The 19679-nt window shown below is 47.8% G+C and overlaps 1 protein-coding gene across 2 annotated transcripts in view; it reads left to right on the top strand.

Moving 5' to 3' along the window:
• The window catches only part of LOC126520922 (neprilysin-1-like), a 253446-nt gene that overhangs the window by 214501 nt on the left and 19266 nt on the right, over positions 1–19679 (top strand). For both annotated transcript variants that reach the window (XM_050169752.3, XM_055065633.2), the window contains exons 9-15: positions 962–1048; positions 2062–2186; positions 2893–3115; positions 14273–14371; positions 15837–15914; positions 16631–16734; positions 17986–18096. In XM_050169752.3, coding sequence (XP_050025709.2) covers positions 962–1048; positions 2062–2186; positions 2893–3115; positions 14273–14371; positions 15837–15914; positions 16631–16734; positions 17986–18096 — 827 coding nt within the window. The remainder of the gene's footprint in view (positions 1–961; positions 1049–2061; positions 2187–2892; positions 3116–14272; positions 14372–15836; positions 15915–16630; positions 16735–17985; positions 18097–19679) is intronic.

Here is a 19679-nt window from a genome sequence, read left to right on the forward strand (position 1 = left end):
GCAACACCGTAGCCGCTAAGCCACTGCGGCGGGTAGGGAGACATTCAGCGTAGAGAGAACGCACGCAAGGTGATAATATCGCCTGTCTAAGAATGGCCGCGAGCGTGAAGGGAAATCTCAGGTCTCTCGGGTGCAAAGGTTTGCCAATATCAGACAGAAGCTTATCGAACGCATCAAAAAAAAAAGAAAGAAAGAAGCCAGTTCCACGCAGTGAAAACTGTCAAAACAGCGAAGCTGGTGGTCGTTTTCTCAAGTTTGAACTCGTGTTTAGCGCGATTTTCATGAAAGTATTTTGTCTCGTGGTCGTCGTTTTGCTAGATTCGAGCTTCGTTTCCTCATTGCGCACACTCTTCAGTTGGGTGAGGTTGTGACCGAGGCACAGTCTATCACACATCTTGCAGCTGTGGTCGCACTTATGGTCAAAGAATTCTCGCTTGTGCCGTCCATCGGCACCCTCCGTGGGAGGAATTTCTCTGCGTCGACGTCTCTGATCGGCCTCCTACTCTCGAAGTTGGGGGTTAGCTTGCCTCTGCTGACACTTGGCTTCGGTTACCTTCTCTTGAAAGTGGGGGTTGGCTTGCCTCCACCAGCGCTTTCCTTGTGCTTCTCGCTCTCGAAGCTCGGCATTTGCGTGACGTCGGCGCAGCCGCTCGCGCCGGGCGGAATCCATGGGGCGAAAGGGCCCACGCCGGCGATACACCTGCTCCTATACCCCTCTCCCTGTCTCCCTCCCCCTGTGTGACACCGGACAATGGACGGCGATGGCTCGACTTAGTCCGCTGTTAAAAATGCGCCAAGGTTTAGAGGTCTCCCATTTCTTTTCATCGCACGGTAGAGGGAATGAAGCGCCCTCTTTCTTTGTTCGCAGGCCGCTATAAGAAACTTGAGCAAACCCCAATTTGCCTATACGGCTCTCGCATATAGTGTATCGCACAACCTGCACTGTCTCTCTCTTTTTCAGATCTCTGTGCCCGAAGCGGACCGGCATGACACAGGTTCCATCTACAACAAGATGACGCTGCGGGCTTTGTCTGAAATGGTGCCGGTGGTAAGGGCATGCGTAGATGTTTATATCCTTTTTTTTATTTCCAAATATTAATTTGCGTTGCAAGCACGTGCAGCTAAACTTTTTCTTTTTTTTTTCACATGCGAAGTAGGGCATGCGTACGGAGTGCTGACCCGCGGGGTCAGCACTCCGTATACGTGATCGAGCCTTGTATAGTGCTTACCTATTCATATTTTGCGTTCAATAACCACGCTCAATAACCAATAACCACGATAATATGGCGAGTAATGTCCTTGCGTGCTACCAAAGCGTATCACGAGGTTTGAGGTCTGGGTATTTCTTATTTCAATTTCTTTTTAAAATATTTTTTACCAACGTTGTGCCGACAGTCGTGGATAGAACCTCACCGATCTGTCGTTCTTTAATTAATTTATTTTTTCGCTCTTGCTAAGTAAAAGTGCTGATGATAAAAGTAGTTTGTTGCTTTCTTTTGCCACTCTACAACTCGGCTACTGTGTTATATGCGCGTTATTTCCTCTTGTATTTCTTTTTCTGCTCATGACAATTGTAATTTTTAGCCCACCTAAATTAGTGTAGTTTTGTATTTAGCAGTTCATCCGTCGTAATTGTAATTGGGCTTTATTTTAGTTTGCAGCTAATTAGCTATATATATATATATATATATATATATATATATATATATATATATTAACAGACGGTGAATGCACCCAGGCGGATGTACTAAAGCATGCTCTCTTCCTAAAATATTCGCATAATTTTCTCCTCTACTGCACATAGCTTAAAGATGCATACTAAACAGAAAAGGAAAAGCTCACGCAGTATCACAGGTGCGTTCACTGAGCACAGGGCCATCACTTCAAACAGAGAAAAGCCTTATCTGCATCCGGCACCATATCTGTTGCTGCATGCCGTCGCTCTTAGCCCCGGCAACAAAGCGACTATGCAGCGCCTGCTTGCAAAGCTCGTCCGCGATCTCACTGTGGCTCTGGCACGTTCCCGACCCTTCGTTGCCTGCTGCGATCGACGTGCGGCAGTTCAACTGGACCGAGTACCTGTCGGTGTTCCTTCCCGTGGAGGTGTCCCCGGACGAGCCACTGGTGGTCTACTCGGTGCCTTACCTGCAGCAGGTCGGCCAGATTCTGGTCGACACCGACAAACGGTGCGCGGTGCTCCCACTTTGCCCGACAGTGAAACATTGCTTTTTGCTCCGTGCTAGAGTTGCTCGGTTGCACCCGAGTACTGGTGACGTCACAGCCAATCTCTGACGCTCTAGCAGATTGGCTTGCTAAGATAACTTGTGCTTCGGGATTTAGTACGAATTCTCCACACTACGTTGCCAATTTTATGCACTAATAGAAGAAATAATAAAGGCATAAAGAAAAAGAACATGCATCGGAGTGAGCTTTCTACATTGAATAATGTAGCTAGGTGTATGAAAGCATCTAAATATTTGTGTGCACCAAAAAGATTAAAATTCACTGTACACCCCCCCCCCCTCCCCCCCCCCCCCCATTCGGAGAGGATGCTCATATCATGAGCAGTTAATGTTTTCTTTACAACGTTCAGAACCTTACCGATGGACTCTGACAGGTGCAACTTCGCACCGTTGGAGTTACACCTGACAAGAAGACATTCTGGTCCCTAAACAGGTTAACACTTTATCGAGGTTCGAGACCGGGCTAGTTTGGCGTTCCGTGAGAGTGTGAATTACAGCGCTCGTCCTTTTCTGTCCCGGCGCGCGCTGCAATTCATAGTGACACGTGCACGGCCGCCCTTTAACTTCACACCGCAGAAGAAAATCGCCACGACGTCACGCACACATCCGCTGACAAAACTAGTGACGCCGAGTGCGTGCGCGCTCGCAGGACGCTGCACAACTTCGGCGTGTGGCGCCTGGTGAACTACCTGCTGGCCTACCTGGACGGCGAGTACGCGCACAAGCGAAACGCGTTCCGCAAGGTGATGCTGGGCGTGTCGGCGGACAAGGTGCGCTGGAACCACTGCGTTGAGCTCGCGAACAAGAAGATGGGCATGGCCGTCGGCGCGCTGTTCATACGCGACAACTTCGACCCGCACAGCAAGGAAACCGTACGCCCCTTCCTTCCTCAACAGTCTCTCGCGTCAGACATTTGCTCGTGGTGGTTCAGTGTTCGTGCACACATTTCAATAGACCAACCACGTAACTTATCTTAAACGTGCAACCTTGTAAATGGGTATATATAGTTTACATTCCTTAACTATACTACATCTGTTCTTGTAATAAAACGTGCTTATGAATAAATATACTTGGTGCTCTAGTGAGAGCAAGCAAATGTTGCTGAAAGTAGAGAGAGAGAGAGAGAGCAAGATAGAAAAGACGGAGAGGTTAACCACCAGCTAGTTTCCGGTTTGCTACCGTGCACTGGGGTGGGCGATATAGGGGTTGGAAAGAGGGCAAAGAGAGAAAGAAAAGACAACCAGGAACACGCAACAGAAAATGTGTTCGAATCACAGGCGTTCACATAGGCTGGTTGGTCTCGAGAAGCGTAGTAGCGCTTGCACGGCCTTCTGATGCGATGGCAAGTAGCGTCGATGTTGCGAAATTCGTTCTTCCGACAGAGGCTGGTCGCCCAACTGCTTCAGCACGACGGAATGGGATTTCCTCTGCACAAAATACTGCGGGCACTGGCAAAAAACGTGCCGAATCGCTTCCGCGCCGCCGCAAATGTTGCGGTGTCGGCCATCCCTGTGCGGGACGCGTAGGTATTGGTTTAGAGGCGACGCCCGACCACAGCCTACGCAAAAGGGTCGCGTCTCTTCGATGAAGTCTTCGTGGAAGTCCATGGCTTAAGGTTGAATCCAGGGCGTATAAACGGGCGCGCATAAAATGTGCTTCATTCCACTCTGATGCAGTGCACTGGCTTGCAAGTAGGCGAAGCATCCTTGCAGCATCGACCCTAGACAGGCAGCGGGAGGAAGAGGAGGAGGAGGAGGAGGAAGTAAACATTATTGCTCTAGAAAGAGTAATTCAGCGGTCGAGCCGGATGTCTTCATCTTCTATTGGTTGATGACGATCTCCGGCCTGCATGGTTGGCGCCCCTATTCCAGGGCACCACTGAGCGTGGCTGCTCGTCGGGCATGATCCACCAGCCTCCGTTGGAGGCTAGGGTCGCCGCTGGAGAGCACGCTGTCCCACTGCTCCGCACTCGGATTTTCCATTTTGTGGAATGCCTTATTCGCATTGCATTCCCATGTTATGTGTTAAAATGTGGGTGTTGCGCCACACCACGGCCATGTGTCCCTGTACTGACTTGGGAAGATTTTGCTTAATATATGCAAATTTGGGAAAGTTCCTGTCTGCAGCTTTCGCCAGGAAACTGCATGTTGTTGAGTGAGTGTATTGTGGGGCGGGGGATATCTCATCCTCGTCCCTCTATGGTAATTTAGTATGTCAGAGTACGTTGGGATCACTGTCATGAAATCCTCATGGTCTCTGTTTAGGTCCGCTCGGTTTGTATGCTCGCGAGCGATCCTATCAACCCTTTGGTTGCCCTCAATCTCAGTGTGCCCCAGTAGCCAAAATATGGTGCGTCTAATGCGTTTATTCTGTTGGCCAGCGCGGAGGAAGATTTGGAGCGCTTTTTGACCGATTCTGCCGTTAATGTAGTTTCGGCATGCTTCTTTGGAGTCTGTTAGAATTATAAGGGATCTGTTTGTGCGGTAGCCCTCCACAGCTGCTAGAGCAACAGCCATTTCCTTTCCCTCGGTTACCGTACAATCCCGTGCCGACGCGCAAGCGATTTTCCCTATAGTCCGAGTCTATTACTGCCGCGACGGCTCTTTTTTCTTTGTCCCTTCGTTCTCGAGGATATACCGCGGCGTCCGTGTATACCGTGTTCGCCTTGGTTGCTAGGTATTTTTCTACATATTTTGCCCTAGCGTTCCGCCTGGCTGTGTGTAAATTCGGGTCCATGTTTCTTGGCAGGGACCATACCTTGGTGGTGCTGCGATACTCATCGGGTAGGTTTGCCGTTCTTTGTTCTTCCCTTTCAATTTCTTTGTGCCCCAGTTTTGTTAGGAGCTTTCTGCCCGTGGTAGTCTGCTGGAGTCTGAGTAGCTGCGATCCTAATTGTGCTTCTTTGAGCTCCTCGAACAGATTGATAGGCGGTTGTCTTCTACATGGGCTGAACGAGCAGCTTGATCGGCGCGTTCATTGCCGATGATACCACAGTGCTTTGGTAGACACTGAAAAATTATTTCATGTATTTCCTCATTCAGGTTGTGTATTGCCTCTGTGATTTCGAGTATGAAAGCGTTCATGCGGATTGCGCCGCGAGACTGACAGTATACACTGCAGTACCGTCTTTGAGTCGCAGAAAATCAACCAATTGTGCGTTGGTTCATCGTTAACGTGTAGTGCACCTCAAAGCGCTGCGAGTTCTGCTGTCGTCAACGTTGTCAAGTGAGAGGTTTTCAAATTGACAGTGGTGGCTTTTGCTGGAATGACGACAGCTGCGGTAGAGCTGTTCTGCAGGATGGAGCCTTCAGTGCATATGTGGGTGTAATTCCGCTAGTTCTCACGTAATGTGAGTAAGGTAAGCTGCTTAAGAGCCGGCGATGACATATCTGCTTTTTCCCGGACGCCAGATATTGTCAGCTTGATCTTTGGCTGAGTGAGGCACCAAAGAGGAGCCGAAGGTCTCGCAGCAGGTGTGATACAAGATGGTATCGCCTTACGATGTGCGCATACCGTTCGCCAGAACGAGGCACGTGGTCTCTCCGCCGGTAGAAAGGCTTAATGGTGACAAGGGGTCCAGGCAAGGTGCCTTACGAGCACGCCTTGTGCTTCGACTGCGATGTGGGTTTTGATGAGGTTGTCTCTGGCGATTACAGTACTTGCCGCGTCGACACACTTCGAGGAAGACCTAGACAAATCCTGAGCGCTTGGGCTTGAACACTTTATATAGTACTTAGGTTTGTTTTATTTGCGTTAGTTAATGCTCGCAATCTGTGCTGCAAAAAGCGGGGAAAGAATACGCTATATAGTTGCAACATAGCGCTTGTGGACATTCCCCAAGTCTTTCCAGCGAAGAACTTCAAAAGGTGACAGAAAGTCAACCGCTTTTCCATGTACAGTACATGGGGGCTCCATGAGATGTCTCTGTCAATTATGACACCCAAGAATTTGCATGACCTGTAAATATTATCATCTGCTCATTAATTAATACACGTAGTGCGTCATGAGCTTACGCGTAAGTACCACAAGTGCACATTTATCAAATGAAATCTCTAGGCCTTGATTGCGTTGTCTGAGTGGCAGCTTTTTGGAGCCTTGCGCACAGCTGTAAGCCTGTCACTACAGACGCTCAAGCGCATATGTCGTCCACGTACATTCATAATTTAACTGTGCCTGGATGGTGATCAAGGAGACTAATCAGCGTGAGGTTAAACAGCGCAAGGCTCAGTACGCCGCCCTGGGGTACGCCACAATCATCATCATCATCATCAGCCTGGTTACGCCCACTGCAGGGCAAAGGCCTCTCCCATACTTCTCCAACTACCCCGGTCATGTACTAATTGTGGCCATGTTGTCCCTGCAAACTTCTTAATCTCATCCGCCCACCGAACTTTCTGCCGCCCTCTGCTACGCTAGCCTTCCCTTGGAATCCATTCTGTAACTCTTAATGACCGTCGGTTATCTTCCGTCCTCATTACGTGTCCTGCCCATGCCCATTTCTTTTTCTTGATTTCAACTACGATATCATTAACTCGCGTTTGTTCCCTCACCCAATCTGCTCTTTTCTTATCCTTTAACGGTACACCTATCACTCTTCTTTCCATAGCTCGTTGCGTCGTCCTCAATTTAAGTAGAACCCCTTTCGTAAGCCTCCAGGTTTCTGCCCCGTAGGTGAGTACTGGTAAGACACAGCTGTTATAAACTTTTCTCTTGAGCGATAATGGCAACCTGCTGTTCATGATCTGAGAATGGCTGCCAAACGCACCCCAGCCCATTCTTATTCTTCTGATTATTTCAGTCTCATGATCTGGATCCGCAGTCACTATCTGTCCTAAGTAGATCTATTCCCTCACCACTTCCAGTGCCTCACTACCTATCGCAAACTGCTGTTCTCTTCCGAGACTGTTAAACATTACTTAAGTTTTCTGCAGATTAATTTTTAGACCAACCCTTCGGCTTTGCCTCTCCAGGTCAGTGAGCATGCATTGCTGTTGGTCCCCTGAGTTACAAAGTAAGGCAATATCATCAGCGAATCGCAAGTTACTAAGGTATTCTCCATTAACTCTTATCCCCAATTCACCCCAATCCAGGTATCTGAATACCTCCTGTAAACACGCTGTGAATAGCATTGGAGAGATCGTATCTCCCTGCCTGACGCCTTTCTTTATTGGGATTTTGTTGCTTTCTTTATGGAAGACTACGGTGGCTGTGGAGCCGCTATATATATCTTTCAGTATTTTTACATACGGCTCGTCTACACCCTGATTTCGCAAAGCCTCCATGACTGCTGAGGTTCCGACTGAATCAAACGCTTTCTCGTAATCAATTAAAGCTATATATAAAGGTTGGTTATATTCCGCACATTTTTCTATCACCTGATTGATAGTGTGAATATGGTCTATTGTTGAGTAGCCTTTACGGAATTCTGCCTGGTCCTTTGGTTGACGGAAGTCTAAGGTGTTCCTGATTCTATTTGCAATTACCTTAGTAAATACTTTGTAGGCAACGGACAGTAAGCTGATCGGTCTATAATTTTTCACGTCTTTCACGTCCCCTTTCTTGTGGATTAGGATTATGTTAGCGTTCTTCCAAGATTCTGGTACGCTCGAGGTCATGATGCATTGTGTATATAGGGTGGCCAGTCTTTCTAGAACAATGTTCCCACCATCCTTCAACAAATCTGCTGTTACCTGATCCTCCCCAGCTGCCTTCCCTCTTTGCATAGCTCCCAAGGCGTTCTTTACTTCTTCCTGCATTACTTGTGGGATTTCAAATTCCTCTAGACTATTCTCTCTCACATTATGGCCCTGTGTGCTACTGGTACTGTATAAATCTCTATAGAACTCCTCAGCCACTTGAACTACCTCATCCAAATTAGTAATGATATTGCCGGCTTTGTCTCTTAACGCATAAGTCTGATTTTTGCCTATTCCTATAGTTTCTTCTTCACTGCTTTTAGGCTTCCTCCGTTCCTGAGAGCATGTTGAATTCTATCCATATTATACTTCCTTATGCCAGCTGTCTTACGCTTGTTGATTAACTTGGAAAGTTCTGCCAGTTCTATTCTAGCTGTAAGGTTAGAGGCTTTCATACATTGGCGTTTCTTGATCAGATATTTCGTCTCCTGCGATAGCTTACTGGCATCCTGTCTAACGGAGTTACCACCGACTTCTATTGCACATTCCTTAATGATGCCTACAAGATTTTCGTTCATTGCTTCAACACTAAGGTCCTCTTCCTGAGTTAAAGCCGAATACCTGTTCTGTAGCTTGATCTGGAATTCCTCTATTTTCCCTCTTACCGCTAACTCATTGATCGGCTTCTTATGTACCAGTTTCTTCCGTTCCCTCCTCAGGTCTAGGCTAATTCGAGTTCTTACCATCCTATGGTCACTGCAGCGCACCTTGCTGAGCACGTCCACATCTTGTATGATGCCAGGGTTAGCGCAGAGTATGAGGTCTATTTCATTTCTAGTCTCGCCGTTCGGGCTCCTCCACGCCCACTTTCGGCTATCCCGCTTGCGGAAGAAGATATTCATTATCCGGATATTATTCTGTTCCGCAAACTCTACTAATAACTCTCCCCTGCTATTCTTAGTGCCTATGCCATATTCCCCCACTGCCTTGTCTCCAGCCTGCTTCTTGCCTACACTGGCATTGAAGTCACCCATAAGTATAGTGTATTTTGTTTTGACTTTACCCATCGCCGATTGCACGTCTTCATAGAAGCTTTCGACTTCATGGTCATCATGACTGGATGTTCATATTCAGGTTCATATTCCAATGGCGGCCTGTCCGGAGCCAGGGATTCTTAGCATCCTCTGCTGCGTCGCAGGTCTGACCGCCGCCGTGGTCAGTTGCTTCGCAGCTGCTGGGGACTGAGGGCCGGGGTTTGGTTGTTGTGTTCATATAGGAGGTTGTGGCCAAGTACTGCACCAGGTAGGCCAATCCTGCTCTGGTGAGGGAGTGCGTTACCGGTTCTGGTCACCGGGATCAGGCCACACTCCAGGCCTGTTTATGCAATTTTATCAACACGCGGATTTTTTTTTAATCCGGTGGAAAACTGCGCGGCACCGGGATTCGAACCACGGACCTCTTGCACGCGAGGCGGGTGTTCTAGCTCTACGCCACCGCTGCACCTGCGGCCGTCCTCGGTGCTCACAAGGAAAGATTGCATAGAACGACAGCTGTGTATCCATCGAAACATCCGAAAAGCCGATGCATATTCCTTCCAGAGCGGCGAGAATCACTTCATGTGTAACGTTGTCGTGCGACCCTTTGACGTCGAGGAACAAAGAAGCGCAGACACGTCTACATCCTTTTTTGGTGATGAACGTAGGTAACCAGCTGGACGACATTATCAATCGATGAGCGGTCACCTCGGAAGCCTGCCGTGGCATCTGGGCAGACGTTTTGGTATTCCAAGTATCACTCCGGGCGTGGATGACCATCCTCTCCATCACTTCGCCCTTACAGCTCGCCAATGCAGTCGGGCGATACGATCAAAGCTCCAACTGAATTCTGGGTTTTATGTGCCAAAACCACGATTTGATTATGACGCACCCCGTAGTAGGCGACTCCGAATTAATTTTAACCACCTGGGGTTCTTTAACGTGCCGCCAATGCACGGGACACGGGCGTTTCTGCATTTCGCCCCCATCTAAATGCGGCCGCCGCCGCCGGGATTTGATCCTGCGACCTCGTGCTTAGCAGCGCCACACCATAGCTGCTAAGCCACCACGGCGGGTAAAGTTCCAGCGAAGACTTGCCAGGCTTCAGTAACGGAACTATGCGACTAGTCTTCCAGCTTGTGGGGAGTGTGCCAGCTCGCCAGGATTCATTATGGTAGATCCATGCGTGGTCACGTGGTGGCGGGAAGCTTATGGAATGTGATACGTTGTTGGAAGCTGCGAGTTGCCCGGATACTCTGGCAAAGAAGTATTCTGCGACATTAATCTCTGGTCAAAGTTCAAAGAGGGTCAGAGTGTTGAATGAAGACCGCTGTACGGGTGGTGTCAGCCCTCGTACCGTCCTCCATAAGTGCTATAGCGGCTTACGAGTGTCTAGCGAATCACAGAAAGCAGTCCAGAGTTCTGAATCCAGCTTTTCTAACCAGCGCTGTATCTTCTTTTGTAAGCGTCTAGCAGTCCGTATATCGCCCATTGAATTCATCATGATCATGATCATCAGCAGCAGCAGCCTATTTTATGTCCTTTGCAGGACGAAGGCCTCTTCCTGCGATTGCCAATTACCCCTGTCCTGCGCCAACCGATTCCAACTAGCGCCCGCGAATTTCTTAATTTAATCGCACCACCTAGTCTTCTGCCGTCCTCGACTGCGCTTCCCTTCACTTGGCACCCATTCTGTAACCCTAATGGTCCATCGGTTATTTAACCTGCACACTACATGACCTGCCCAGCTCCAAGTTTTCTATTAATGTCAATTCGACTATCGGCTATACCCGTTTGCTCTCTGGTCCAAACCGCTACATTTCTGTCTATTAACGTCATGCCTAGCATTCTTCGTTCCATCGCTCTTTGCGCAGTCCTTAACTTGTTCTCAAGCTTCTTTGTCAGTCTGCAAGTTTCTGCTCCATATGTCAGCACTGGTAAAATGCACTGATTGTACACCTTCCTTTTCAATGATAATGGTAAGCTTCCAGTCAGGAGCTGACAATGTCTGCCGTATGCGCTCCAACCCATTTTTATTCTTCTGTTAATTTCCTTCTCATGATCAGGGTTCCCTGTGAGTATTTGACCTAGGTAAATGTACTCTTCACAGGTTCTAGAGGCTGACTGGCGATCCTGAACTCTTGTTTCCTTGCCCTGCTATTCATGATTATCTTTGTCTTCTGCATATTAATCTTCAACCCCATTCTTACACTCTCTCTGTTGAAGTCCTCAATCATTTGTTGTAACTCGTCTCCAGTGTTGCTGAACAGGATAATGTCATCTGCAAACCGAAGGTTGCTGAGATATTCGCCGTCGATCCTTACTCATGAGCCTTCCCAATTTAATAGCTTGAATACTTCTTCCAAACACTCAGTGAATAGCATTGGAGAGATTGTGTCTCCTTGTCTGACCTCTTTCTTCATAGATGTCTCCCTACTTTTCTTGTGTAGAATTAAGGTAGCTGTGGAATCTCTGTAGATATTGAATTCATGCGTCGGTATCTACGTTCGACACATCGCCGGATTGCTCGAAGTCACTCTAAATTCTATTTTAAACCCTGTAAATTTCGAGGAGCACATTAGAGTACGCGTATTGTCTTGCACTGTGCTCTTGACTTTGTCTTACTAATTCTGCAAAAATATGCATTGGCATAGGTCTTCCATAACAAGCTGGAATTTGGGCCAGTCCACTGTTTGAATTGTATTACTTGATTTGGAAGGGGACAGTCGTCTGATGTTGACATACGCGGGAATATGGTCACTCCCGTGCCTTTCAATGTCCATAAACCATCCAATACGTCTGATGAGACTTGCTTAGACGAAGGCCAAGTCAAGACAGCTGCTGTATGTGAAGCCGCTTAAAAATGTAGGACTGTCGTGACTTAAAGCCCAGCGCTAAATCTCGGAGGCGAATGATAACAAGTATCTGCATTTTGCGTTGATTTTCGTACTTCCACAGAGTGTATGATGAGCGTTGAAGTCCCCGATGATAATCCATGGATCAGGAGATGTTGACAGGATGTCCCGTAATCTTTTGGAATCAAATGTACTTGAAGGTGATAGATAGGTACTCACAACAGTGACGGTAAGTCTTTTCTTCTTTACAGTTCTGCATACGTACTGGTTATCGTCCTGAGGCGGTACAGGCTAAATAATTTAAGTGATGTCGCGGCAAATAAACACCATAACCTTGCTGTTTTCCCCGGTAGTTGACGACATAAATAATCCATAGCCTGAAAGCTTTCGACAAGTTCGGCTCGCAGATGATGATGATGGGAAACCTGTTGGCGTGCACGAACCATCCGAAATCGGCGATGCGCGATCGGAGTCCCCGGGCTGTTCTTGCTGTTTCTCGGACCTCGGCCCGAGTTCCTGGTGAGCCATGTCTTGTTCGAGGGGTGCCAACACCGGACTTAATGTGTCCAGTACTTGCAGTGCACTTCTGGCTGGCGTTGTGTGCATGTTGTTCATCAACACGCGTATGGCATTCATTAAGGGTCGCAGTAGAGGCACCATTTGCTGATCTGTATGTTGCACCTCATCCAATGGAGCAGTTTGCTGTACCGTATGCAGCAACTGCTGCTACTCCTCTATAGGTCGTGTACCTTGAAGCGGGGGCCATTCATTTGCAGAGAGACATTTCGTAGTTTTCTGCCGCCCAACGCCAGCGTTTGCTGCGCTGGGAACTGTAGATGATGTTGTTGCTTGAAGAAGTAACGTATTTTTCGAAGCTGTCGCAGTCAATGAGGACCGCCGATGGCGACGTCGTCTAAGACAGACTGTTTCAGCGGCCTCTTTGTTGATTGAATTGTCGCTAACCATTTCTTTGAGCACAGAAAATTATTTCCTAATATTCGGGTAGTCTTTGAAAGAGGCACTGTGAGCGCCTTGAAAGTTAGGCCACTTCAAAACAGTCGCACTACAGTTTTGTTCTGACTGGGGCTCGGCGCATCGGGGACACATAGCATAATTTGTGCAAACACCCTTCACATGGCCAATCCTCCAGCAGTTGTAACATTGCAGCAGTTTTGGAACAAACGGCCGAACCGTGTGGCGGAAGTGGCCAACTTTCACGTAGGAGGGAAGGTAGTCAGTCACCCTTGAATGTTAACTTCACGCAACGTGCCTTACCAAGACGTCCGGCGTGCGCAATAACAATGTTCTCACTTGCTGGTTTTATGACCCCTGGAAGGTCTGCATCAGGGATTTCAATGTCGATGTCATAAATGACTCCTACAATGGTGGTACCATCTGCTGGAACAATGGATCGATGCTTTGTGTAGAGGGCTCAGCGCACTCGTGGTCATCACGCCGATAGCCAAGACGTTTTACCGTGTGTTTAGACTCGCATCCTTGACGTTGTTCGTTACAGCGTTCTAAAAAATAAGAACAGTGCTTGCCTGTTGAGGACGCGCAAATTGTCAGTGGCGTTCAGGACAGTACGAGGCCATCGTTGAGGCGCTGTTTTTAAGTGAACGAACATGACATCGAAGATGCTTCGCTTGGCTTTGCCATGCAAGATAGGTTCAAAACCATCTCGCGCTGACTTGTCAGCTGATGCGGAGTACAGCTCAGTGTTCTCACTGTTGCTAGATGTATTTCCTCGCTTCCTCGAAGCGATTCCCGCTGATCAACCAGAACCCAACGAGGCCTCATCCATCCCCGCGGGATGTGGCGCGGCAGACCCCACAACAGCAGCGAAAAATTCAGAAAAGCAGAGAAGGGCAGGCTTATGACGACGCCGCCGAAAAAGAAGCCTCAATTAATGGCACAAACCCACTGCGGGGATAGGCCACGTAGCGGGTTGTAATAGGATTGAAAAATTAAATAAATTAGTTAATAAGTAAATAAGGTTGTGTTCCAGAAAAGACGCACTTCGTCGTCGTCCCCATGGTGAAAGTAAATTAACATTGTGGAAAAGCTTCACAAAGCGCTTCGTTATGTAATTCCATGTTATGGGGGCAGATTGCTTACCTTTCACTCACTATTCGCAGAAAATGTAGCTAAGGCTCAACTTGTGTTCGTAGAAAATTTCAATTTGTCGAAGAAATTGCTTTACTGCTCCCGAATGCATGTAATTCCTGCATTTCAATAGTCACCAACATTTATTTAAGACTATTCAGTGCCTTATTTCTTCTCGCGATCTATTTCACTCTTTCATATTAAAACGACAGTGAACGGTTCATTACCGCAAAATTAGGAGAAGGATTTCCTCCACCTTGCGGGCTTGACGCAAGGCTGATTTGCCACATTTGCAAAATTTTCTAATTTCTCGCGCCTGCGAGTGCAGTTTCGAGACAATAGCTGATTAACGGAAATGTTTAACGTCGTTGTATCGGTTTTGTGCGTGTGGTGTGCAGGCGCTGGAGATGATACACAACATTCGCGAGGCTTTCAACGAGCTGCTCAAGGAGAACGACTGGATGGACACCGAGACACGCAAGGTCGCCGAAGAGAAAGTACGCGAGGTTGTCTTTGTGCCGCTGCAGCACACCGCGACGCGAGTAGCCTTCCTTATCCACTGACGCAGAGCGAACATGTGTCACCTCACGAAAAAAATTAAAGCTTTTATACCAGGACCTCAATGAATACATAAGTACACTGCATTCGATATAAGGAAACCTAAGACGTCCTTTGCCGAGGTGTTTTCTTTCTTTTCCGCGAAAGGTAGCTCATAACATATACGTTTAACTGTCGAGCTATTTGTCAAAAGTGTATATTGTAGAAGGGTTGTAAACTGAGCTTGTCGGTGCTTGCATACGTCACGTATTTGGGGTCAGACTTGTTCCCAAATATTCATCTATAGACTGTTCTCCATCTCGCAATTCGTTTGCAGCACTGCCGATGGTACGAGGCGCACACAGATAATATCCTTGCGCAGCGGAATATAGTTCCAGACATAAGTGTCTGATTATTAATGGGATTAGGGAGTTTTGTTTTTGCTTGGTACGTGATACGTTACATGTGAGGACTTTTGTGCATGCACATCGCATAACGTGAAACGCGAATTACTATGACGGTCAGTAGACGACGCGGTGCGGATGAGCACATCTCGAAGGGTATTTGGCCTTCCTATTGGCATAGTCCTGCGGCTCTATAGTGCTGTAAACGACTTTTGCGATGAAGTATAGGCACCTTACAAGTCATGCAAAAGATACATTGAATGGAAACTTTGCAATCAATGCAATTTGCAATTGGTTACAAACGTGTGCAATCAACGACGCAGTTAATTGCAAGCTAATGTTTTGTTATTTTTCACAGGAAACACGAAACGTAAAGCTACACTCCTTTAGATGCGCACTCTTGATCAAAGAAACGGTAAAAGCAAATAAGGTAAAGAACGACAGTGCATCACAGCCATTACAAGAATGTATAGCTCAGCAGTTCTACGAGACAAACTCCCTTCTGCAATGCGGTAAAATGTACAAGTTCGTTAGCTGGCACCGATCCATGATTACAGATTCTTGTCTTTCTTTGGAAAGTCTCATTACCGCTACAATCATGTTTCTTTCTACACACCGTAAGTTCCGAAGCATTTACACCATTGTTTATAACCTCCGACACTTATCTTTTTTTCATTACCTGGTACTCGAACCACACCTCAGTTTTGCTTTGCTCGCTGGCACAAGCCATCAAAGACAGGTTTCGCATAGATGTCAATCACCTGTCAGTTCTCAAGTGTCATTTAATAATTATGACTGCAATTAAAAAAATATCGCAACTTCGTTTTTTCAGCAAGGAGCTGAGGCAGCAAAATACAAAGCTTTATTAAAAAGCCGACACTAACGCGTTCTGCGCCCTACTATCGTCTTGCTGGTCGCGAATCGTATGACAAAAACGAAGCGCGAAACGTATCGCTCTCAACCGCAGTGTCACGTGACCGCCATAGAAAGTGTCTGCTCCCTTCTCTGTTTCTGTCCACAGGCCAATGCTATGAATGAAAGGATCGGCTATCCGGAACTTCTCACCAATCCGTACGAGCTGTCAAAGGAATATGACTCGGTGAGCCACGTTTGTTACGCTCACTTACGATTAAGTTCTCTAAGCAGTGCGGATTACTCAGTGAGGATTACTCATTACACCTGTTATGTAAACTGCTTTGTAACGTCAGTAACAGAATTCATTTCTCCTCCTTTCGATGCAGCGCTTAGCAGCTTCCGCTTGTTACCGTGCCGCCGTTCAGTCGTAGCTTCATTGCCTTGTGTTGCCATCGTGTGGGTCGCTCTATCGGCGCGCGCAAACCTAGCTAGGCGTGTCATGGTTTCTTTTTGCGTACTCGTTTGCTCCTTCCCGATTTATTTAATGGACACAAGGTAAGCAAAAACGACCCTCGGGGTAAACAAGACAATCCTTATTGAGCAGCATCCTTGAATATGCACATTTGACCACAACGTCGTGCCAAATCAACCAGCTTCTCCAAGATGCATGTGCGAACTTGTCTTTGAGGAGTACTTTAAAGGGCAGCGACGGGCAAGAACACAACGACAGCCCCAGGACAATCGGTTGTCCTGTGGTTGTCACTCGTTGGTCCTTACAAAGCACTCGTGGTGAATTCCAACAAAGTAGCCGCGCCTCGTCATCTTGTTATTTGTCGGGACGCAACTCGGCTTTGAAAGGGCCATTTGGGTCCGCCCCTGCGAAACAGTGCGTACCGGTGTTAGTTCACCCGAGCACCCCCGTCACGAGGCCTTGACAGTGGTTTTGATGGGCTGCCGCAGTTGGTGGTGCACGAAGACCTGTACCTGGACAACGTGTTCAACATCCTGCAGTTCGAGGCCACCCGCAACCAGCTCAAGCTACGACAACCCGTCAACAAGGAGAAGTGAGCGAACGATATACTACGCTGTTTTTGCTTTCCGCGCATGCCTCAGCGCACAAGGTGGGTGCGGGAGCTGGAGTGGGTGAGAGTCAAAGACAGCAAGTAGCAATGGAGACGGAAACAAACACTCGATAACGAGCAAAGGACCCGTCGGACACACAAACCACGAATGCGCGTACGCGACAGGTGCGGGTGTGCTCGGCAGCTGACTCCGGCAAGATCCTTTTGACGCATCGGCGTCCTCGTTTAAGCGATTCGGTTTTGATAGAGATAAATTATTTGTAGTAGTAGTGCCGCCTCGATTCCAGATCCACAGTGCAAGGGCGAGGTAACGGTTCGCAACACCACGGCGCGCTGCTGCCCTCTCAGTGGCAACAGCCCTAGTAGAAAAACTGTCAAGTCTCTTCCGCCAGTGACCTAACTCCTCGACTCGGTCGGCCTGCCCAGCCCTGTGCCACGCTGTTTGACCCTACTCGCCCCGCTGCTAGATCGACCTATTATATCAACTGAAAGACATGTTCTTGACCCGGCGGCCCAGGAGAGCACTACGCAGTTAGGACGATACACCTGCACCGTATGCGTCTGTCTCCGCAAAGAGTGCAACAGTTTTACGGCTCCTACGCGGAAGAGCCGCCAAACATTTCTCTATCGCAGAGCTGCGAGGCTGGTGAATTCTCTCCAATGACTTACAACTCACACCACAAACGCAGCTAACGACAACGTAGTGCAAATATGTTAAATTCGCGTTCAATTAATGTACTCTTTCTTATGAAATGCGCCTGTAATACTATTATCATTTATGACAGTTTTGGAAACAGTCAAATGAACGCAGCAGGCTTTCTTGTGCGAGCACCGTCGCAAGGTGTAGGAAAGAGCTGCTCAAGGTACGTTAGCGCTGTTCTCACATAAACGCACATGTAGAGTAACCTGCGGCACGCATATTAATTCGAAAGAAGTAATATAGATTCAGACTAAATTCAGAGTTTCCGTCAGCCATAAAATGATGACATCTTACGCGAGGATGAGCCAGTACATCATAACGAGATATTCACGGAAGTCTTGCACAGTGGAATTTCCTTCTTTTTTTTTTAGAATTTTTCCTCGTTTCATCCAACTTAGAAAGCACAGAACGGGAAGAGTTCCTTTCCCGCATCGTAATGCACCGAAACCAAATGACCCGCGACGATGGTTCTTCCGAGGCGTTAGTGGAGGCACGCCATCGTAAGCGCAGTTTTGCTTCCTCCCTATTTGCAGATGGACTACGGAACCAGCCGTAGTGAACGCATTTTACAACCCAAACAAGAACGACATCGTCTTCCCGGCCGGCATTCTTCAGCCTCTCTTCTACAGCCACCATTTCCCCAAGTGAGTGTTCCACTCTTTCTTTTGGCCATTAAAGCTGAACAGCTAAGAACAGCGCAGCGTTGAGTCACATAAGAGCAAGCAAGTAAAGGGCACTGCGTTTGCTTGCAGGCATCACGCACCCGAAAAGCGTTACTGCGCAAGTTCTTCAACTTACGGATCATTAGGCCAGTCATAGCAGGCGCTACGTCACCGACACACCAACCAGGACCGCTTTCACTATAATATTCACAAATGCTTATATCATCGCTAACGTATGGGTCCATCCTATGCAATCTATAGACACTGCTCGCCGTAAAGGTATACGCGAAAATGTGTGCAGTATGAAATATAATGGCTGTATAGCGGTTCGAAGGGCTGCGATGTCTGGAGGATGGGCTTGCTTCGATGCGTAAAGCTCGTAAATAGAAGCCTGGTCTGCCGTTTAGCTAATTGACTTCTGCTCCGGGGAAGCCTTTAGGAAACAAAAAGAAACAGTGAACAAAAAAGTGCAGCTCATGAATTTATTTACCCGAGTAATATGGTGTAGTGCAAAGCATGTGGCTTTCATTAAAGCGGCACAAGTGTTCATACTTTTGTGTATAAAGTAACTTCAACAAAAAATTTGCCTGTGGTAATTATGTATCAGTTGCTTTCGAGCCCGTAGAACAGCAGGTCCAATGCAAACCGCGCGTTTCTTGTAATCATCCTGCTCAGTTAATGAGGTACTGTAGCGCACAGGCACCGCCAGAAGGAAGGCACACATCAGCCTCGTCAGCCGTTCTTGTTTGCCGTGATTTTACCCGCCGTGGTTGCTCAGTGGCTATGGTGTTGGGCTGCTGAGCACGAGGTCGCGGGATCGAATCCCGGCCACGGCGGCCGCATTTCGATGGGGGCGAAATGCGAAAACACCCGTGTGCTTAGATTTAGGTGCACGTTAAAGAACCCCAGGTGGTCGAAATTTCCGGAGCCCTCCACTACGGCGTGCCTCATAATCAGAAAGTGGTTTTGGCACGTAAAACCCCATAATTTGTTTGCCGTGATTTTATGAGGTGAAGATCCTGGGCAGAAGCAAAGCCTATGAACCGCTGGAAGCGTTTTACAAAAAACAAAATATATATGTAATACATGTGTGAGTCAAACTTTTGTTGTATTGTATAACGCGGAGCATGGTTTCTTTAAATATTTCAAATTATCTCACTGGCTTTGTTAAGCACCCTCTGTAGTCCGTAGGTTGTGGCGGGTGCGTCTGCGCGTTCGCAAACGCACATAGCCGCCTTTCGAATAAAGTAGTTAGTACAGCGCCTGTGATGTGTATCCGCGTCTTCTCTGTGGTTGTGGTCGTGCGCTGCATTAAGTCGTTAAGTAAGCACCCACTGGCCCGGCAGCACTTCATCCCACGCAGTATATCCTGCTCAGGCTTTACTGGTGTTCAGACTGCACCTGGTTGTGGAGCGTCCGAGGACTTGCGAGTTTACCGGTTATTCTAGATCCGCTGCAGAAAGACAGCTTTAAGTGCAGGAGCGCGCCATTCGACATAATACAGTACGACTTGCGGCTGTGCGCCTTTGTTTATACCACAGCTTCGTCGTTGCTCTTTCAACCCG

This window comes from Dermacentor andersoni, chromosome 3, assembly GCF_023375885.2.
Source record: "Dermacentor andersoni chromosome 3, qqDerAnde1_hic_scaffold, whole genome shotgun sequence".
NCBI lineage: Eukaryota > Metazoa > Arthropoda > Arachnida > Ixodida > Ixodidae > Dermacentor > Dermacentor andersoni.